This window comes from Aphis gossypii, chromosome 1 (assembly GCF_020184175.1).
Source record: "Aphis gossypii isolate Hap1 chromosome 1, ASM2018417v2, whole genome shotgun sequence".
NCBI classification, from domain to species: domain Eukaryota; kingdom Metazoa; phylum Arthropoda; class Insecta; order Hemiptera; family Aphididae; genus Aphis; species Aphis gossypii.
In genome coordinates this window covers 46776675-46800906 of record NC_065530.1, presented here as the reverse complement: position 1 = coordinate 46800906, position 24232 = coordinate 46776675, and the positions used below count along the sequence as shown (strand labels likewise).

Sequence of the window (24232 nt, the reverse complement as noted above, 5' to 3'; positions counted from 1 at the left end):
TTTTGTTTAATATCTAATCTACTTTATTCACAATAGGTAGGTATTCAGTAATATAAATATAACATAAACATACATTCTTAATTTACTAATTTACCATTAAGAGGATAATATTCACGTACCTTATAAGCTTATTATTTTTTTACTTTCTTTCACTCACGAGCGACACAGCAAATTTGCATTCAGCAATATTAATTTTGTACGGTATTGCAATAAGTATTCATAACTTGAATTGAAATATTGTAAAAAACCCAAAGGTAAGAACTCAAATAATATTCTTGACTTTTAGTTTAATAATACGACAATTATTCACTTTAATATTAACGCTAATAAGAATAACACAAGGTTGTTTTGCTGAACGCAAATAATAGGTATTGTGCCTTAGTCAGGAAGAGAAAACAAATAGTATACCTACTAGAATCCTCTTAAGTCAATCACGATTGTTAAACACATTATATTAGGTATGGTTAAGGACTAGATAACTGTATAGTTGGACGGAAGGAGTAAGGACTATAGGATATTGGTACCGTAGATTATATGTAATATACAAGAATGATAGGTATATTTTAGAAGGGCAGGCATCTATATACAGAGTGTTTCTGAAATGAATGAGGACATTAGTATACGTGTACTCACTTTGATGACACAATGAAGATTTTTTTGAAATGATCTAATTTATTGCCATGTTATGTGTTTTAGGTGTATAAATAAAATCCATAATGTCATAAGTTTGAGATAAGAGAAACTAACTATTTGTGTATTTAATACTGAATTTCTTGTTTTTATTCCAGCTCTGTTAATCATAATTATGTTATTATTTCATCTTTTAATTAGTTTACAATGTAAAATAATCTGTTGGTTAATCATGTATGTTGAATAACAAAAAATAACTAACACCACCGTTAATCTTGCAGTGTTCTCATACAAATCGATATGTCACACCACTTTTTTATTAGTCGGCGATTCGAGCGTCAAAAAAGCGCGAAAGTTCAAAAACTACGTGACGTCTCGATTCGTATGAGAATTTCGCAAAAAAATACAATCAGAACGTTTATTTTTACATTTAAGATAATTTTCTAAAAATAACTAGAAGAAACCCAGATTTTGAAGATAGAAAAAAATTTTCAAAAAAATCTTCATTGGTTCATCACAGTGAGTAAGCGTTTACTAATGTCCTCATTCATTTCAAAAACAACCTATAGATAATCAAAATTGTAAAAATTGGGAAACGCTATGTTTACTTGATATTCTAATGTTTTATCCCAACTGATTATTTATTTGAATTGGGTAGGTAAATTAAATATTAGAATTGTAATAACTAAGAAGTGATAAGTATATTTATGACAAAGTGAAAAAATATATTATATGAATTTTTAATTTGATCGTTTTGATTATTGTCTTTGGAGAAATGGGTTCATGCGTTATAAAGTTCAATTAGGTACAATGCTTGAATTTAGTGGAGTATGCGGCCGCCGGCCGATCGTTCGGCACAATATAATTATTAACATTATTTACATAATATATTATTATGCGATACGCGCTATTTTCAGATATTCTCGTCTTCCGGGCGGGATCCCGTCAGAGGATGCGAAAAAAAAAAAGTAAAAAAATAGCAATAGCCATAAAATCGATTACGAAACGCAGACCCGGACGCAACCACAACAACAACAATAATAATAATAATGAAAACCGTTGGCTGTAATAAATAACCGACGGTATTGCGTATAGGTATATACTGCAAGCTCGCGCATTTTAAATATCTTTTACAGCGTTTGGTTTGTTATTTTTTTTTTCCGCACTCGACTCTCCTATATACGTATATAATATTATTATTATGTATTTTGGCACTTTTCCCGACCCGCAGTCGCTCGCGACCCGCGATAGCCGCGTAGTTCGCTAGCCCGTCCATCATTCGCGCAGTGAATTGTGCCGGACCCATTGTACGACGCGACGCGGCTGCTGCAATCACTCACACAATAGTCTTGAACCGTCGGCCGACACACAAATCGTCGATCGCGAACCGTGCACGTCGTATATACAACGGTCCAATAATCGTTTCCGCGATCGATCACAGCCGCATCCGGTCGCCCGTTCTCCGCATCCGGACCGTCGCAGCTTCCTCACGGCTGCCGCCGCAGGTTGCAGATCGACCGCCCACGCGTGTACAACACAGCCGCACACGTTGTATACAATATAATATATATATCATCGTACGCACGCGCGACAGCGATAATATTATTATATAGGTACGATAGGCGCCGCACGTTATGACATATTATTATTATTAGTATGATTATTATTTATTATTATTATTATTATTGACTCATCGCGGTGGCACGCGAGTCCATCACGCTCCAAAAATTGGCCGAACACGCGTGCGCGTTGTACCTATACGCGTAATGATCAATTATTATTGTGCTTAAAAAATAAACACGAAATATACGTTTAACGGAAACCTCGGGAAATGCGATAATATGTGTCTGTACGTACAGCTGGGTGATTCACCAAACACGTTCGTCCCTTTTTCTCCAATAATATACAGTAGGGTTATTCGAAATCTGCAGATTTTTAGAATAAGTAAAATGTATATACCTGTCTATTTAGAGATATTGTATTTTCAAATTATTGAGGTTTTTCGTGTTTCTAGAGGAGTGTCTTGTGGAGGTACGGACTTTTGTTTTTCAGATCACAAACCTAACCCGCCTTTCTAATGTAAATCATTTTGTAGATAATGTTTCTGAAAACGTTTTAAGAAGAGAAAAAGTGCGTTTAATGTTTACATCACTTGTGATTTTCGTAAATCCAAAATTTGTTTCTCTATTTAAATTAACATTTATCTATAACTTTACAATGTAAGATTTAATAGTTTTAGATACTTAACAGTTTTTTTTAAGACTCACATAGGCACGCATTAAGCTTTTAATTTATTTCTCCACATGAACCTGGAATAGGTATTCAACAAAATATTTTAAATTTCACTGATTATATTGATGCCGGAGCTGCATACACAATCATTAAATATTTTATGAATCGATTATCGATATAGTAAGTTGTAATGAACTCTTAAACATGATTTAATTGTCTAAAATTGGTCTATATAATTTAAATGAATCAAATATTTTTTTTATGCAACCCGACATTAGACTATTAAGTAGGTAATTGGCCGTTATTTAATTGTTCTTTTATCAAATATTTAATACGTGAAAATTCACAATATAATCATTAATCATATACCTACTTGTCCTACCTAGTTATTTTTACATTATTTAATATTAGAAATGATATACTAATTTACACGTTTTTTTAAACATAATTATTTATTGGGCCATCTGTTACAAAGCTGAACAATTTATAAGCTTATAGTTAATAAAATAATAATAAATAATAACATGAAAATAATAGAGAGAAGAGCGAGGCCAAAGGAAATACTTCATATACTAAACTACTACTTGTCTGCTGATATAGAGGCTTCAGAACAATTTACATTGTCATTTTTGTAACAGTAACTCACACTCAATATTAGCCGAAAGAAAATCATTTTGCTACCTGCAGATACCACTAAAACGAAACCGTTAATTCATATTATTCACAATTGGTATTATAAAGTTGATACATCAAGTCAGTCTGTTTAGAACCGTATAACTGATCTATATCAGCAAATTTAGATTTATTTATTTGTCATGTTTACATACTCACTATATAATAAATGATTTACGATTTAAATTAAAAAAAGAATATTAATATTATTTATTGAACTTTAAATTATAGATATTTCTATAAGCATGGATAGTTATTATTATTTTTTTTATGATCAATAAATTAAAAAATATGAAATTTACTATACAATTTAAAAATATGAACGTTGACAAATGTTCACATTACAAGCATTGCACACCTCAATAACATCGTAACGGTCGCGTGTTTAGGGAGGCGGATTTGAGAGTGCATCATAATCAACCACCTCCGAAATGCTATACTAAATATTTTTTACTTGTTTATTTTTTTATGATTGTTCGATTTACGAGTACAAGTTTTAATTTTTTTTTTTTTGTCATCTATGTGCCTGTAATTGATGATATACGAAATGTGTAATATTTTAATCTTCGATTTTGACATCAATTGAAAGTTAGCTGATGATAATATGGTAGCCTTTAGAGTTTATTGGTACATATTTTTTTGATGATTTCATTATATTATGCAGTTTTTCGTGACATCATGCCATTACGTCGTGTTTTTGGTGATGATTTGATAAAGTCTGAATTGCTATTCGAGCGTAATATTTCGAAAACGTTGCGAGAGCGTTTCAATCGAACTACCATCAGTTATCACTTACACATCGGGACAATTGTTTTTAAATTTGTACTATGTACAGTATATAGCATCGATTTTTCTTGTTGTTATCACTGCAATGCGCAGACGTTGTGAATGTTTACGCACTTTTAAACTAAAAACGGTTAACGTATTTTATATGTTATAGTATTGCACTTCAGAAAATGTATAGGCTGTATGTTGTGGATTTGGAACGATATAATCGGCACATCACTCGCAACAGCTTAGATAAAAACGAACACTCGGTCGTGTATTAAAATGGCACGATTTCGGAATTGCGAGCGTATCTAATTTTCAAAATCTGTCCATGGTAAAGTCAAAGCTTTTTGATATTATATACAGAACCGCTCTGTATAATACGCCTATATACGCCTTGTCATTGTGTATGTACCTAACTATAGCAATGTTTACCGTGTACACGTTAGTGTTTGGCATTTGATATTTTTTGGCGTCTATGTATAATAAATATGATATTATCACCATCGCCAAATACATTGCGATTTGCGCGACTCGCAAAACAATGACGTATACATCATTTTATTACACTCAACACGTTCGTACCTGCATGTAGCGTACCATATACCTATGTACCTACACGTCAAATATATTATATTATTATGTTATGTTCTGAATTCGGCAGAGGTGTACACACTGCACAGCTGCGACCAAACAGGCATACACATACACAAACATACGCGTGTATGCTGCAGTATATATTCATTAAACGTAGCCGTAATATACGCTGTACCTCCCGCAGCAGCATTTTTAAATATATATTATTTTTACGATAGTAATAATATAAATTATTGTCATAATATTCGATTTATATAACGTACCCTGTAATAGAGTACTACCTATAATATATATATATCGTACAAATATAACTCGTGTCCTACAAATCGTTTATGATACATGTTATAATAACATTCGATTTACTTTTATATTTTATATGTTGTACCTACAGCAGTTGTATTAGTGACTAGCTACGACTAGCCACAGAACGCGGTGACCGGTGCAATCTTCATGGGTTCAAAAAAGCCGAGCACGTGGTCCGTGACTCTCAAGAGAGAGGGCAAGTCTCAACCGTGGGGCATCCGGTTGGCCGGTGGAGCGGATCTCAACACGCCACTGATCATAACAAAGGTATGTGATAAAGTACCTATTACTTATATACTATGGCACAATTTCCGGATTAAAACTCTTAATTAAGAATACTTATAAATCATAGCGCTCAGACTTCTTTCAAACGTTGTGTTGTGTTCAAATGTTATGTTGATGCTTGATATTGTTATGGGCGAGAATGATAATGCGATTTTTAAAATAAAAAACTATTTCTAAAAAACGCGATGCTACATCGAAGATTCTTTTATTATTTTATTCCAACTCCTCGTATTTGTCTAGTTAACTGTTTCTTATACTGTTTAATTTGGGTTCTACTGTTCGTCAGAATAAGGCTGAATTATCTTGAGTAACGATGGTCTGGCAGCGATCGTATTTTCAATGATTTTACAATTCTTCAATACTTAGGATTGTTATATTACATATTTACATAGTATTTAAAGTAAATATAATTTGTATTACCTAGTTAGTTTTTTTAAGTATAGAAAGGTTTTAGACAAAATAAGTAAAAAATATTTATTACATATTTTGCCACCCATTTTTCAAAAAAAAATAAAAATACATTCAAAGTTATTGTTTTTCACCAGTATTTTCATCATAAAATATAAGGCCGTCAAAAAGCATTTCAAACAAATAATGCGCCATCGCTCGCCGAACAACATATCTAGGTATTTTATTAGTACCTACTGTATTCAGATAGTTTTTAAGTATTATTATACATATCATAAGTGCCTACTAACTGTTGAATTATGTATGTATATATTTATATCAGTGGCAGTGGCGTATTTAGGGGGGGGGGTGATACGGGTGTTAAAACACCCCCCATCAATATCTTAACACATACTTATTATAATAATTTTTATCAATTATGGTTTTTGTTAATGTATTACGATTATGGTGTGGGAGTAGAGCCCCCCCTACTTGTCATGACTCTATTAAATGTTAAAACACCTCCGTAAAATTAATTCTAGATACGCCATTGGACTGACTTAGGGGTGAATACAGAGGGTATATCTGTGGTCAGTTTTCGATTAAACAGTTTTTATACGGTTTTCACTTTATTAGTATTTAGTAGGTAATATTACAATTTCATCACTCATCAGTGTTTGCTGTAATTATTAATATTTGGTTTTCTAAAGTTTGATTATTGTTTACTTACCTTACCTATTTATTAGACCACAAAATTTAAATTATTTTCCGAGTGATGTGTGTACCTACAGCTCAACACATTTTAATTATTGTATAAATTATATTATTTACCTAGCTATACTTTATAGGTACCTACAATGTGATTTTTTTAAAAGATTATTTTCTAGAAAAGTATTAACGTTTTTGAAAGTATTCTTTTACACATTATGTAAAGTACCTATATTTATTTATTTTTAACTAGTTATTGTATAATTCATAAGTATTAAAAGTTTTATGAGCGGAGTATCATTCTTGCATAGCCGCTAAGCCTCACATAAAAACTCAAATTATTGGCCCAACATTCCACTAATCTAAATATTCTAAAATTAGTTATAATTAAGTACTTGTTTGTTTAAAATTCGATTTTTGTATGAAATTCTCAGAAAAATATTCTGTTTTGGAATGTAAAATATAAATTATATGTATGATGTTATTGAAAAAAGTAAAAAGTAAAAACTTAAAATAACGATAGCGATATAATTGATATAAAGTACATACATACGAGTATATATATATATATATAAATTGTTGTTTTGTTATGATTTCAGATTATCTAAAACAAATATTTCGAAAACGTTAAATCTTTTAGAAAAAAATTATTGTTTATCTCTAAACGAATCACTTTGTATATTATATTATGCTAAACGTTTTACAGTTATAGTTACATGTTTACATTTACTTTTTTTATTCCATATACTCATATACGTATGGGTAATACCTATTAAAACATGTATAGTAAAATATATTTTTTAATATATTTTGTTATCATTATTCTCTATGCATTTTTAAACCTAGACATTCAAAGCTACACGGAAAAAACAAATTAAAACGTTTAATGTATTTGAGCCAAAATTTATAATTTCAGAATTTTCAGTCGTCTTATTTTTAATACTCCGTAACAGAAGATGTCTATACTTGCCAAAATTTAACCATTTATAAATACATATGTGAGCTTTAATGATTTTAGGCTGAATAAGTCATTAGTTTAATCGGTGAAATGGAAACGTGTACTAAGATGTAATTTTCATGACGATATCAATGCATTTTTGTATAGTATGAAATTAATTTTTAGTACATTTAATAATATTTAAAGTTGCAGTGGTTAAAAGTTAATAACAAGTAGAAAAATAATGTCCTGATTTAGATTGTTTGCAATTAAATATAATAATACTTTGTAGAACATTTACATATTTACGTGAGAAAAGATTTGTAAAAGTCGAGTGTTTTTAATTGTATTTTCAACGAATTATTTTACCGTAGGTATCCACCATTTAATTATATGTTTAATTGTTTAAAACTGTAGACGTAGTAAAAATCTTGGCTATGGCTTTAAAATGTCATAGTAATTCGTTTCGTATAGTGTTGTATCAAGTTACAAACAATTGGTGAAAAGATAATTGCCGGTATTTTACCCGTTGATCTATTGTCGCATTCTATAATACTGCAACATTGAATGGCGGGTCCCGTGAGTGGAGTCTCTCACAACATATAAACCTCATTAATACTAGATTTTCTTTAACCATTAATCACATTGGCTTCAGATTTCCCTTACGATTAACTTTAAGACGCGATGAATTAAAAAGTAAAAAGTTTTGAATGGGCATTTCCTTACACGCTACACTTCAAGCATGTCATTGATAGTACTATTATACATGGGTATACTGATGGCGTGAAATTTTTTTATAATATATTTATTATTATAATGATAAACATAATATTAATAGGTATATATATATATTATATATTAATGAGTTGTACACTTTTACAACTCTTATATTACACGATATTAATATTATCGACAAAAATGGACGGTTTCATTTTAACCGTGGCGGGAGTCGGTCAAAAACGAGCATATTCAATATTATATTACAGGTTATATTATGGGTACATATACTATTATATTACTTCCGTAAACCATACACATAATATACTGATATTTTAGGTAGAATTGTATTATATCATACTACCTATATATATAGACCGGCAGTGCATCCAGTTTACTTCGCTTTACCGTTAATTACTATATTATGCGTGTATTATACCAACCAGCTCGTTCTAAATGCATGTGGGCACAGTCAATATAGGCTAAGCAAATGTCTCGATAAGTATAATGTTTGCGTGTCTGTTGAACGACAGCGACTTCAGGGAGCAGTCGGCACAAAGGCGTACGAACATATGGGTTGCAATACAATTTTAATATATGTATAATATTATATAGGTACAAAATATATTTGGTCATATTACAAATATCTATGAAACGTTGAACTTTAGTTTACTTAACACATGCACACGCACACACAATTCCGACATGGCACGTGTCGAACATTATTCATATAATCAGTAAGGCATAGGCATATGAAAGAGCAAACTAATTTTTTGAACGCGTCTTTTGATTTTGGCGTAGTTATCGCCGTGGCTATGTACGATATACAATTGTTATTACTAAATACGATAACGGCATCAGGAGACAAGGTCTCTTGAAAATATTTATAAATTTATTTTCGTGTTTTATGTTTAGGTATACGCCAGATCACCCAGTGAAAGTAGCTTGAGAGTTGGTGACATCGTACGAAAGATCGAAGTATACGACGCTCGAGACTTGAGACATTTGGACGCTCAAAATTTGTTCGGCAACGCTGACCAGTCAATAACACTAGTTATACAAAGGTATTAATGTATAAACATATAACATATACATATTATATTGTAATACAGACGATTGGAGATAATATAATAATAAACTAGATTGCCAACCGCTACGTTTACTGTTTATTATTGAAATTAATAAAGCCGTCATCTGTTAAAATTTTTAAAATTTTAAACAAAAAAAATGACAATAAAAACTTATTGTTAGTTACCTATTCAAATTCGAAACTTTCAAAGATTGTTCTCGGAAATATCAGGAAAATTTATAAAGAAGTTTTAACCACGTTAAAAAACATATAAAATCATATATCTAATCCACCACAGTTTAATTGATCGCATAAAGGTAGTATATTATATTATACTTAAATTCGTTGTTGATGATGTGTAGATAATAGTGTAGATTTGTCAGGATTTTCTGTGGTATAAAATTTATAATTCCCACAAAAACGGCGGATAATGATTTCATCTGTTACCACCAGTTATCGTCGTGTCTATATACCTGTGTAATTCATATACTTACACGATAACCCTACGAATTAAAAAATATGACCGTGTCTCTCCAACCAGATGGTTTTTCATATATTATACTTAACGCGTTAAACACGTAACGTCATTTTATATTACAATATCATATTGCAGGGACGCTCCTCAGTTCAACGGCAGCAGCAGCAACAGCAGTCCGATTCCGATGACCAATAACCATCAACTCAACCAGCAGCAGCACGTTACTGCGCGACCAATCGGCAACGGTCTGTACGGTTACGAGCGGTCGACCCAGTCGCCCGTCAACAATTTCTGTCGCTTTCCACCGTTGCTGGTCGACAGCCCGTCTCCCTGCGACTGGGATGAGTCACACGACTCGGTGGCGCTCGACCAACAGGTGAGGCCGATGTTCTCTGCTTAGGTACTACTCTGTAGGGTAGAATATATATATTTGTGTTCATTTTATTAATAACCCGAGCCGGTGCTACCATCTCGAATTCATCTTCTAACCTCGGCTTAAGTGCAGGTCGAAAGGAGGTGAGTAGGATCATCGTGTAGGATTACGATGATGTGTGTAAGAGACAATTGATCGTCTTAAAATCTATGCCTATATTATTTTATAGTCTAACTTCGCTTGAATGTGTGTTATATCTACTTATAATACAAGAGTAGGACAACGACCGCTAACGTAACTTTGGTTTAATTATATTATATTTTTAAAAAGCTTTCCCGCACGGCAGCATTTGCCATCAATCTAAACTTTTCCATACCCATTATTAGCCCCTCGGAGACCTTCATAAATAGAATAATTTTCACAGTTTTATTATTACTTGTTTTGCATCACATACATTTGAATTTTATTTGATAACATTATATCGAATATGGATCCGCAATAAATGACTTTTAGGAAGACCTAATTACTAAGTGACAAGAGCGGTGCTCAAGCACACCCAACTACGACTCCTCACGAAATATCCTAGACAATATTATTTAGCCTAACGGTATATCTGCTGTTATAAACTTGAAATATGATGCTATAAGGCACAATCTACTAGAGCAGTGTTCAGCTCGAAAATAAATTTAAAACTTATTGCGAAAGAGTGAAAGGGAGATAGATAGAGTGCGAATGAGAGAAAGAGATAACAGTGTGAAGACTATGTAAACATCGAAAAAACACACATTTGACGTACCTTGAATGACGAAAGTTATTTTAGAGTGATGAAAACATGTTTCAAGGTAAAAAATTAAAAATTGTTAAAGTAAATTCACGAAAACCGTTTAATAACATAATATGCGTTCCGGGTGTGTATGCGAGTATTGGTGGTGGTGTACAATACAGAAATAGCATGGCTTTTAATTTGGGATAATTTCACGTTTCATAAATTACGTGTTCTTCATCATTATAACATTTTATGATATTTATATATATATATATATATATTCAAGGTGATTCTTTAAAGATGAACGTTTATTTTCTTGTTACGTATTGGATAACGTTTTTGGAATTGTTTTCAATAATTTACCTTTAGTAGTTTAGTCATTACAAAACAATTTTTTTTTGGAAAATCATTAAATACAATTTTTAATATTTTTTATTAATATATATATATATTTTATTTTTTTTAATGACACTGAAAGTATATATTTATAATTTTATAATTAAACTATTAAACTATTTTTTTATAGATGAAAATTTTCAAATTTTTATACCTTAATTTTAAACAAATAGTTAGATACTAAGTTATAATCACTTATTCAAAAAAAATAAAAATAAAATAATTTTTCAAAAACGTCGCTTTGTAAAAAAAAAATGTATGTAATTTGCGATATAATGATTAAGTAATCATGTAATCACACTGTATATATAAGACGCACTTACGCTATTCCATCGTTGTTAAAATTCACCATTGTAGTTGCCATGAATAATAATTGATTTTTAATAATATACCTAGGCGGTAACAATTACTGCATTAACAGATAAAATTCACTTCAACCTTATATAAACGACGTCACGATGTCACTTCAAAAAATAATTGGTATTTTCTTTTAATTTTTGCATTTTCATCGATAGATAATTGTTACAAGCCAGATAATAGTTTCAAAGTTCAATTACCCTGTAAAATAAACAAAATATTGAACACGTACCTATCAATGTGTAATGTGTATAAGTAGAGGTAAACAGTATAAAATATTATTTCCTAATTAAATATTGTGCATTCTGATATTGGTTTAAGCCATATCGAAAATTATGTTTGAAAAACAGCCATTTACCATTTTACTACACCTTCGTTATAATGTTTGATTTTTTTTTAATATCGAATAATAATTACAATTTATGAGAATTTATAATTTTCTACGTTAGAAATTTATTGTTTTAAATGTTACAAAAAATAGAAAAATCATAGTCAAATATCAATAAAGGTCATAACTATAAGAAACATATTTTAGTAGGTATTCACAAGTCAGTTAATATATACCTACTTAAAAAATAATTTAGGACATAATTTTTTTTTAGATATGTTCTTTAAGTAGTTGATACGTATATATATAATTATCTCGATGGTCTATGTACCTAAATACAAACGGCGTCAAAATACATACACGAATTTGTATTTGATATTAAACTGTTTGGTTTTATGGAAAAATGATTAAGAATTTGTGTCTATAAAAATTATGTTAGTTGAAAAGAAAAAAAATCGATATTAACATAACCAGTATTCTGTTTTACATATTATTTTATAATCACTTTACTTCGTGATTGGTATTCAATATTGACGATATTTTGAAATAACAATGATAACAAATATTTTTTTGTCGTTAAACAAAATATGAATAAGCTATAGTGGAGCTTAAAAAATATACTTCATATTAGAATTCGTAATTTTATTTTGGCACGTACAGAGTTAAGGTCGTTTAAGCAGTTAGCACACATCTAAAAATATATTCTTAGTTTTATTTTTTATGAACTTAATAATAAACCTTTGTAAAATTTAATCGGCATGATATTTTAATCAAAATCCGTTCGTACCTACCTACTTTCTTATATAATTTAAATTTTTTTGTTACGTACCATATAACCGATTTCACTATCGTAATTAAGTAGAATTTTGGTATGGATGTGATATTCACAACATATAATATAATGTGACCTACTGGTGATTATTGGCGAGTTGTAGAACGATTTAAGCACAATAGAAATAATTGGCAACGAACTAAAGTCCTGTGATACGTTACGTCATCAATTATTCAGTTTAGTCATTTGTCATCGTTCAATAAAACAATCTTAGGGTTAATCTTGGGATATACGCCACGGTATATATCAACGGTATTTGAAATAGATCTTATTAGAGTGTCTATACTTAAACAAAAATGAACGAAATCGCTACAGTGGATATTTTAAAACATAAACAAATGCTTCTCGACTAAATTTACTGTGCTAGGTATTTGATCTTGTGATAAGTAGAATGTGTTATTTATTTATTTTTTTTATTAAACAAATAACACCGTGACAGCTGTGGCCATTGGTCCAGAGGTGACTTAAATTGTAACATATTATACATTAATAAGGGGCATACTTAACTTAATAATAAGTTTATATTTTGTTGAACAAATTGTTTTTTTGTTTTAAAAAGTGATTGTTTAAGAGTTGAATTTGTGTTTGGACTTAGAATTTTGTGTAGATTATGGGAGTGATTACGTTGACTTGACTGTATTATATTACAAAATACTGTCGACTGTTCTATGAGCAAATAGTACCTGTTTTCAATTCGAATAATAATAATAATATTATACAATACCTGCGTATTGGTTGTAGCTATACGGTTGCAGTTATTGAAATTCCCCAAAAATTCGTATACAGATTATCATCGAAAACGATACTTTCTACAACTTTTAAATGTTTATGAATATTCACTTTTGACGTTTCTCCGAGGTCAAGTAACGTAATTTCTTCTCATTTTGAAGAACAAACGGAAATAAAAATAGTGGTTTAAACGTATTGTGCAACGAGTGTCTAATCGTGACTTCACGCGCCGGTTGTCCGGCAATATCGCGGGACGACCGTAGTAACATAGTTCAACTTTCTAAGACCAATATTTTTAAATTTGGAAGGGATGTGATGAGTTACATACAAGCGTATTATAATATGCTCTTACGAGCCTTGGGCTAAATAGTCCAATGGAACAACATGTTTTGTGTCGCAAAACAAAATATAACACGAATAATTATGATGAAATTTATTTTGTTGAATTATTTTGGATATGAACCAAAAACACACAGGGTTATTTTTAAACCCCTTTCCGCGGTAAGGCCTCTGACTAATCTAAAATGTATAAGTACCTAGACTAGAATACTTTCTATGTATATATAGAAAAAGCGAAAATTTTATAAAATATGAAATTTAGTTGATTAGAAACCCTTATATTAATAGTTACCTATAACATACAGTGTTTTATATATATTTGGTTATTACTTATTAGGCACTGACTGTATTTATAATACCTTAATGATTCAAATAAAATTTAAAAAAAAATTAACGTATAGCATGTTTATCTATACTAAATCAAGGAAATGATTATAAATTATGATAATTATTTATAAAATTGTAATTGCGAATATAAAATATTTTTTTACTTAGGTACTATAGTTTATTTTAAATTATAAAAATATTTAAATCGCTTACTAAAATTAAGTGCAATTATTCATGGTGTCATGTTTTTAACCTGACCGTCAATCTACGACGATAGTAAAGTTTAAAACCATATTTAAGCTTTACAAATGATACCTAACCTACTCAAATTTGTAAAATCATTAATACAGACTTCAAGAAATCTAAGTAAGATTTATTTACTTATTTTATATGAGGCGTTAAAACTTACAAGTATATAAAATATGATAAATTCTAGATTAATTAAATTAATTGATTTAACTTATCATTATTATTTTATATACCATGTTTAAAAAATATTACCCGTATTATCTATCCTGAACAATACAAAATATATTTTTTTTTTGTATACTACTCATAGCCTTTAATAGTAGTTATACATTTATTTATTTATTTATTTTTTTGATTTTATTAGAATATTCAACAATCGTAACGTTATATATTATTAATATTTAATACTATAATTGTTTTTTAAAAATATCATTAAATACGTGTCAGGGTCTGCAGATCGAATAATAAATAGTAATTCCGTTAAAAATAACTACATAATATTATCGCCACTCGACATTAGAATAATTATATCAACGCCTGTCCTCGAATTGATAATAAATACAAACTTCGAGGAATGTCGCGAAAATTTCTTTAGTATCAAATTAAAATTGCTCGTGCATAATAATAATACAGTCTCCTCCTAGTCCATGGAAAAACGTCCGGTTGTTAATTTTAGAAGACCCTCGTAAGTACCCCGCGGAGTCTGCCAAGCCGCGTGGGCGATTCCCACACTATATGTTAACTGGTACACACCGACCAAGACGAAGCTCGCAGTCGAAGGGAAACCGTTGAAACCGAAAGCAACCAACGATATCATAAAACAGCCCAAGTTCTTATCCGAGTGTTACTGTAAATATTATATCATCTATACCCACACAATATAATATAATTAATTTCTAGTTTCTACTTTAAAAATCAATAAATAAATAAACTCTATCAAAATGATGATGCCACACAATGATCCGGAACCAAACGTTTACGAGCCCGAAAACGCTTTGCTGTGGGTAAGTGTCGGATATTGTGTATTTTATGTAGCATCGGTATCGATAATATACCTAGGTCCAGTTCACAATTTATTGCCAACGATCTCGTGGTTTGTGTAACCTAATATCATATCGCGACGCGTACTTTCGAACGCGTTTGCACGGAAATATGCGGTCGATAGATTATTATAACGCCTAAAACGATTACCCATGTCTCTCATCGGTCGTATTTTTCAAAACAGTTATATTATTATGTTCAATATTGTGTTTTTCAGCCGTACAGAACGAACCCGTTGGTTTTGCCCGGAGCCAAGGTCAAGAGGGATCCACCCAAGACCGAATCGTACTTACGCCACCATCCCAACCCGATGATGAGAGCGCATCCGTCACACCACGATCAACCCATGGATACGCTGATGAAACAAAAGGTAAGTGTTATCTACTGTCGAGTATAAATTTCGTATATATGGTCACGGGATTGTTGTACGGTCCTATATATACGTATAATTGATAGGTCACGGACACGGTGTTGCAACGGATAAGCAGTGAGGAAGCCAAGTCAAGACCCGGTAGACAGGTTAGGGATTCTATACAATACATATAATATATATTATATGCAATTTCTTATCTGTGTCGTCCTGCTTAAAGTTTACATTTGATGATGTGTTCGTCCAAAATATATTATAATTGTATCTGTTTTGTCATATTATTATAGGTACACGATATAAGTACCTACGTATAATATTTCATTACCTACTACAATAAAGATTATACATTTTTTTTTGTTGACCGCGCGGGATTTTACCTAAAAAAACATGGGCCTTGGAAATTTTGCTTGTTGACTTGTGCGCTTTATCGATAAAATGTGAATTTTGATTTTATATATTATGTATATATATATTTTAGGTGGTACACAAACAATTCAACTCGCCAATTGGTCTTTACTCTGAAGAAAACATAGCTAATTCAATCAAATCGCAAACAGGATATACTCCGTAAGTTTTTTAAAAATAATAACTTATTTCGTTAGGTTTGAGATAAGAATATTTAAGTAGATTTTCGCCATAATATTATTATAATTACTCATGTTGGCAACGAACTAGATAGTGAATTAGCGATTAATGTTTTTGACCTTGAACACGTTGCCATAGCAATCGATCATAAAATTCAAAAAAAAAATAAAATATATATTCACGAGGGGTTTTGTTTACACATTATACGCATATAGTCTATGACTATTTATACACTACACTAGAGAACTGGCCCAGTGAATTTTATCTGCCCGGTGCCTCTATTTTTGTTCCGTCTGACCTAAATTGACCGTAACAAACATTTCGGCGGTCTTGTATAATATATTATACTGTTTCGAAACCAAAGCGTTCGGTTGGTCAGTAGTTATATATAGTCAAAGTTAACGACCAAAGTTCAAACCATTTAATTGTGTAAACTAATGTTTAGGGAAGAGGAAGAAGAGAAGTACGGTCGTTTGAGGTAAATAGATGCATGAAGCATGTGTGAGGTAAAACGCATTTTGACAAGGGAATGTTGTTAGCGGCATGTAACTTAGTTAGATACTAAGTTAAACTTAAGTTTACATACGGGTTCCTAGAAACGTCAGGCCTTGCATATTATTGCTATACCTACTATATAGTACCTATTACACCTATCAATAATATAGAAATCAAAGGAAATAATCTAAAATGCTTTTTTATGGATTATATTTAGTGCCTTAGTGGTCTCTTTCTAAACACGGCATAATATGATAGTTAGACACTAATGACTTTGCTTATTTTATGACCAAAGAACTCGTACTGCATATCTAATCTCAGTATTTTCATTGACCTATCCTTCCTGGAAACCAAAACCAAACTCAAACACAATCATCCATCCTAGTAAATTCCGCTATTAATCCTGCATATACCTATCTATATAAATACTGACTAACACAATTGTAATAAAAAAAAAAATTCTAACATTTCTTCTGTTTTTCTTTTTCTTTTGACTTAAACTATATTATTCTTCTTCACACATTTCTTTACTAACACCTTCCCCCTCGAAATTCCCCCCATTTTCTGACCACGACATATAGGCACAAGAAAACAGTGCAGTACGATCCAGCTAAATCTGAAACGTATAAGGCGATCCAAGAATCAGAACATGGAGACTTCCACGCTCAAGAGATATCGAAGCCAGTGCAGCCAAAAGTATTCACGCCTGTCCAAGGAACATTAAAAGTATGTCCGACCATTTTATATACCGTCTATTATTTTATTTTATTATATTTCACAATCGTTATTATATTTTTATTGTGTTATAGAAAGCTCCGATTAGCAACGGTCATGGCCATCAAAATCATAATGTAAGTATTTTCAATAGTATTAACTTACCTATCAATTATCTAAATGCTAAAGAGAATATTATTATTTTTTATTTATTGTTGCAAATTAATAAATGTATGATGTTTTTTATATTTCAGAAGTTGTCTGCTCCCTATCATCCAAATCCAGGAGTATGTATAAATTATTTTTTATTATTTTAAACTACTTAGTACTTGAATTCAATTTGTACCTACTAAATAATTTTTCAATACCACAAATAATAATTTATAGCAGTATAATATTTTGGAATTTATTTTCATAAAAATAAATCATGATTAAATCAATAATTGCTTGTAAATTATTTTAATTTTTATTTTAAAAGTCTTAAAGTTATCAATTATTTATAATTGATTTTATTTTAATTACCAAACCAAAACATCATATAAATTATAATTTTGAATTAAATATTTTTTACATATTTTAGAAAAACATAAATCACAAAAGTTATTTTTCAATCAAAATTCGATCAGCTATAGGTATAACTATGTAATAATATTATGTTCAAATAAAAACATTCAGAGTTAATGATTATTATTATTTGTTTTATTTGTCACTAGAACGGATGACTGATGTTGTCTGATTTAGTTCTTTAATTACTTAAAATTATAAAAATGCAATAGTAGGTTTAATGATTTTATTTATTTTTACTCTATAGCGTGTATCTCCACAACCTCATCCGACTGCGCCACATCCTAATGTAAGTGTTGATAATTTATTTTTTAATAGAATAATTTGATTTAATCGTGTGGTGTTTTTACAGGCCAATTACGTTTCCACAGAAGAAATCCATCAAAGCGGAAGTTTTAAGCGCTTGATGCACATGGTTATGACCGAAAACTAAGTGTAAAACCAAAATTAATAAATAAATAAGCTATTCAATTATTATATTTAAATTTTAAAAGTGTAAGGCAGAAATGTTAGAAAAGAGATGTGTATTATTTAAATCATTTAACATTTTTATACTTTCATCTGTATATATTTATATAAATTTTTATCGACAATATTAATTTATTATTGTGCACCTACTGTGACTAATATATAATAGTTCAATGTACGTAATAACAAACGTAAATTATTATTATTATTATTGTTATTGTTATTATTGTTATTATTATACGCAATTTATTTGAAAAATTGTTGAGTGTAGAATCTAGTCACACTTATAAAAAAAAATTAGACTAACAATCTGAATACTATAAAACTATGTTACATAATTTATGTTATTTTCAGATATTATATAATCTGTTACGTTTAAAAATTAAATAAATACATAAATTATTTTATTTATCATATCATATTAAGTTTTTGTTGTTTATTTTTTTAGTAAGTATGGGATGTAAAAATCCACCAGACATTTATAGATGTGGAAAATATGAGATAAAATAGGAACATTTTAGCGTTTATACTATAGTTCTTAGTACATATAAACAGCGATCGATATTCAGTTGAAGATTAAATAGTATCTAATATAGACATCATGTTCACACGCCAATTTTATAGTCAGTGTACGCACATACGAAAAAGACGATTTGATTTTGATAATTTTAAAATCTAAAATCAAAATTAAACAGGTAATATATTATTATATATTATTATTTATCATAATAATATTATATTATAATATAATTGTATAATGTAGCCAATGTAGGTAATTTTATGGTTTTAATTATAATTAGTTTCTTTTAGATTTTTGAAATAGGAATACTTATGAAAAGTATATACCTATACTATGTATGGGCATAATATGTTTAAATATTTATTTATTTTTCTAATCAATGATAATACTATATTTGAAGCTAAAATTAAATTATACAAAAAAACTATAACTATATAACAATTTTTGATTATATACTAAAATTCAATATTGTATAGACAATGACCTGTATATGTAAGATTTCAAAGACTTGGCTATGAAAATAAAAAATTAAATAATAATTATAAAAATTAAAACGAGCAATATCTAAAATTTAAAAATATACAACGAAAATACTGACGTATTATCGCGTTCTATCCGTAGTTTAGCTTTATGATTAACGATTCCACTTTTTCTATTATTATTCAAAAATCTATAGGAATAGAAGAAGTTTTCATAAATTATCTGTTGGAGAGGTTGAGACAGTAGGCGTCGTGACGCCCTATTTAAGTGGAGCGTATTTAACGACTCGTGGTCTTTAGAATCAAGACGATATTTTACATTTCGTATTTGATTATCGGACGAGCTACATTAAAAATCCAACAAGCATCATTACGTTTTCTCGCACAGAAGACTGAAGAAGTAACGCTTAAGTCATTGTACTATACTTCAATGAGACGTCTGTTGACTTTGAAATGAGTATATTTATATTGCTATATAACTACCTGTTACCTACAGTACTTGTAGGTATATGAAAAACTGAAAGAATTGAAAACTGAGTGATTTTCCTCTACATTTCATTAGAAACTCGATTTTCATTGAGCTCGCTAATTTTATACAGTTGGTATTATTTTTTTTTTTTACTTATGAGTATCTCTGCTTAATATTCAATAATATTCTTTCTTTGATAATATACTTAACAAATAACGGCACTAAAACAACATTGAATGTGATTATAGTACCTATAAATTATCTAATTCAAATAGCTATAGGTACTTATATGTTCTTGGTGAATTTTCGCAATTTAAAAAATAGTGGTGTAGTATTATCTATACCTTAAGTATCACACCAGTTGAATCTTAAAATATATGACATTTTTTAGTATGGAGATAATTATTTTTATTACAATCTATATAGACTATATTTTTAATTCCATTATACGTATTGTATATTATATCTAAAAATAGTATTATTTGTACGTTCATAATACTTTTTAGTAGGAACATTTTTTAATTTAAAATGTGATTTGTTCTCTTAAAGTCATTTATTTTGTCATGTAACACAAAATTTCAGTATTTCTCGAGAACTTAATACATGACCATTAATATATCACATTTGTATATAAAATAAACGTCAAACGAGTAGTGTGCTCATTGCAAAAGCTGTGGTCTTCTAATACGCCCATTTACATACTTTTAATACTTATTGACTCAATGAGAATTAATCATAATTGGTCACATTCTTGGGGAGGAGCTTAACATGTCTGTCTTATCCATGTAAACACATATTTTTAGACGCTTCAACTGCCGTCTGTTGTGGCTTGATTACGTTTTGAGGGGGCTTAAGCCTCCCAAGTCCCCCCTAATATCTTCCTATGTTATTGAAAAAAAAAAAAAAACCAATGTTTTAAGATCAATATTTATTTTAAGTTTAAGTCTTATTCATTATACGTTTTCTGGCAAAATAAAAAACGATATTTTGTAGATTTTATTCAAAATATAATGCACCCACAACAATTGTAGCAACTAAATTATTATTTTCAAACTTGGTTTTAACATATTTATCTTTTGTTATATCGCGTAAAAATTTTACTTTTGATATAACTCCTTGGCTTCTCTTTTCTACAATTCCAACAATGCAAACAATTTTATATCTGAAATAAAATAAAATAATAGACGGATAAATAGAATCAGTTTTTCGAAGGTGCATTTCCTGGCACCCCAAGATGTCGATTCGAAAAATGTTTAGCAAAATATTAAGTAGTACGTCATAATTTTAAAACATAAAAATAAATTTATATAGGTCACACTAACGGTTTTATGTTATTGGATACTAGGGTTAGCGTAACTCTAGTACAAAAATTCCCTAGCTATTCAAATTTATATTTAAATGTTGAAAATTGTTTAACCTAACTGTTGGATGAGAATTGAAACTGATACTTCAAAAATAAATTTTATTTTTGAAAAAAATTATAAATGATAAAAAAATGTTTTTTACGAGTGTGAAAGTTCTTAAAAAATAATTTGTGCACAACTCGTAATGAGAAATATTTTGTTGTTCATGTTGTTATATACCACATATAGCAAATTATAGTTACGAATTGAACTACATTATTGTATTAGGTATAGACTTGGGCTTATCATATATTATGGTTATTGATCATAATACATCATGATTTACAACATTTATTGGTAAGATTAGATTTTAATTAATATTTGACAAGAAAATTTAACACTATTTGTTTAAATCTTGTTGTTGTCTAAACAACAAAATAAACATTTCTGGTATAGGTACCTACCATAGTTTTTCCATTTGTCTACTTGCGAAAATTCGTATTCGTTTATAATATTTAGATGCATCATTTTAATAGTATTTTGATATTTTAACCTTTAAAAATAACTCAAATACATTATTTATAATAAGTAAAAAAAAGTGTCTAGTTTAATATTAGAAAGTAGAAAACCTAATGTATTTTTATCAGATGCTTCATTTATCTTAATTAAATAAAAACTACAATTACTTAAAAAATTAAAAATCATTATTTACATGTATGATGTACTATATTTAAATTAACTAAATTATCTATTCTAATAATTAATATTTTTACGATGAGGTACACTTATTAATTAAAATATCAAATAATTTTACCTATCAAATTCCATTTCTCGAATTTTATTTTTTACATTTAATGAAATATCAGAACAGGTTTGTATTGCTTTGTTAGGGTCATACTTCGTTTCGTCGTTGAAATGATTTTCAATTTCAGTTTTTAATACAACCTTAGCTAAACGTTCGTCAAATGGTTTTTTCGATTCCATTCTATACGTGTTCTCATACTTGATAACATTTTCCTGTATTTATAATTTATTAAATTAATTTTTCAATCATCAACACCATTATAATGTTTGCTTATTATATATCATATTGGTAAACACAAAAGCAACTAATAATTTTGTATTAATCATTAAAAAGTAAAAAAAAAAATAGCAATTGCTTATTTTAAAAAGTATAATAATTAATACAAACTGCTCGAACAAAGATAAATTCAGAAAATATTGAAATTTTAAATTATTAAAACTTAAATATTGAAGTTGAAAACTGAATTACCATATCGTTTTTTAATTGTTTATGTTGCGACGCACTAAAACGATTTACCTTTTACAAACACATTCAGAATATTATACTCGTAAAAAGAAATTTGGAATTCATTCAGGTGATTTCTTAGAATAAATCTATGTACAAAGAATTCTAGAAGTAAAATTTAGTTCTACATTGTAATTTATATTTGTGGTTTAATTTAAAATTAAATTACACAAAGTGAGTAACATTCCTCCAAAACATTAAATAATAATATTATAATTTAATTTAACCTAGTGCATGTTTTTTCTTTTTACACATTTACCCTTAATGAATTTAAACAATTTAGCCTTACTGAAGAGTAAACGAAATTTCGGTGACCGAAAGTGCCTATTTGAAAATTTCATTACATTAACATTTTACAAATAAAAATTGGTTAAAAAAAGTGAAATAAAACAAACTTGTACGAATTCAAACAAATTTTTTTTAGAAATAAAAAGTAAAAAAGGATAAGATATGAAAAATATTCGTAAACAACAACATATTAAATATTTTTTACCTATGTAATATCAACTTAACTGCTAGATTGGTTCAATGCCATGTACCTTTGAAGATTATTTAATATACCTAATGATAAACATCATATGATGGTTAATAACAAAATAAAGACTTAAAAATTAAATTTATAGTATAACTGTATAGAGTTACGGTATTATTTAATTCAATTTCTTACTTCTGAAACATTAGGATCATCGTTATCTTCCACATTGATCTCTGCCGGATAGAAAGATAAAATACTTCCTTCTTCCTGCATTTCCTGTATTTGTTCATTTATATCTTCTCTAGACGACATTATTATTAACTTAAATAAACTTTCTAATAGTCAAATGTATTTTATTATATACGTTTTTTATTTATTAACAATTAACACAGTATTAATTAAGTAGAAGCTTATTTATTTTTAGGACGAATTGTTCATGTTTACTTTACTGTTTATAAAATTTCCAAAGTATTTATTTAAAAGGTGTTTTAAGTTGTTAAGCCAGTAAATTCAAACGAGTTGTTGAAAAACGACAATGAATTTGGTTTAATTATTATTATTTGCATTACTATTATAGCTGATAACAACTTAACTTGCCGAATTGCATAAGACCTTGGTAAGTCAAGACTCTGGCACTTATAGTACAGTGGTTCTTAATTATACAAAACGCGTACTCTTAGGGAATATTTATCATTCGTCAGCTGACAAAGTTGGAGTCTAAGATTTTAATTATATCTACAATTTTTTTATTACAATATTTATATATTTAGTAAAAATTAATTATTTTTTTATTTATTTATATGCAATGATTGATATTAACTAGTCAAAAAGTTATTTATTTTAAACTTTTTTTAATTTAATAAGTTAGTTAACTTTTTAATTAAATCAATAAATAATAACTATCAATACTTACAGTTACAT

The 24232-nt window shown here is 29.0% G+C and overlaps 2 protein-coding genes and 1 long non-coding RNA gene across 6 annotated transcripts; 1 reads left to right on the top strand and 2 right to left on the bottom strand.

Moving 5' to 3' along the window:
* The first annotated feature begins 1898 nt into the window (after positions 1–1898).
* LOC114129056 (PDZ and LIM domain protein 3) lies at positions 1899–19141 on the top strand. 4 transcript variants are annotated; one of them, XM_050204261.1, is made up of 13 exons: positions 1901–2243; positions 5291–5469; positions 9152–9300; positions 9919–10159; positions 15738–15890; positions 15977–16039; positions 16369–16457; positions 16921–16953; positions 17552–17696; positions 17780–17821; positions 17939–17971; positions 18496–18537; positions 18601–19141. In XM_050204261.1, the coding sequence occupies exons 2-13, from the start codon at positions 5350–5352 to the stop codon at positions 18679–18681; spliced, it is 1191 nt and encodes a 396-aa protein (XP_050060218.1). In that variant the 5' UTR covers positions 1901–2243; positions 5291–5349; the 3' UTR covers positions 18682–19141. The 4 variants fall into 4 exon arrangements, with proteins under 4 accessions (XP_050060224.1, XP_050060228.1, XP_050060218.1 ...); XM_050204267.1 differs by lacking the exon at positions 15977–16039 and having other exon boundaries at positions 1899–2243; XM_050204263.1 differs by lacking the exon at positions 16921–16953 and having other exon boundaries at positions 1902–2243.
* Positions 11600–13792, bottom strand: LOC126551305 (uncharacterized). The gene is made up of 2 exons (XR_007605175.1): positions 13560–13792; positions 11600–11876 (listed from the first exon to the last, which is right to left on the bottom strand). It is a non-coding gene; the product is annotated as an uncharacterized LOC126551305 (long non-coding RNA).
* A 1954-nt stretch (positions 19142–21095) lies between the features above and the next one.
* Positions 21096–23808, bottom strand: LOC114129053 (dynein light chain Tctex-type 5-like). Its single transcript, XM_050204276.1, has 3 exons — positions 23504–23808; positions 22342–22544; positions 21096–21346 (listed from the first exon to the last, which is right to left on the bottom strand). Exons 1-3 carry the CDS (start codon positions 23621–23623, stop codon positions 21181–21183), a joined length of 489 nt encoding a protein of 162 aa, XP_050060233.1. The 5' UTR covers positions 23624–23808; the 3' UTR covers positions 21096–21180.
* Positions 23809–24232: the final 424 nt, after the last annotated feature.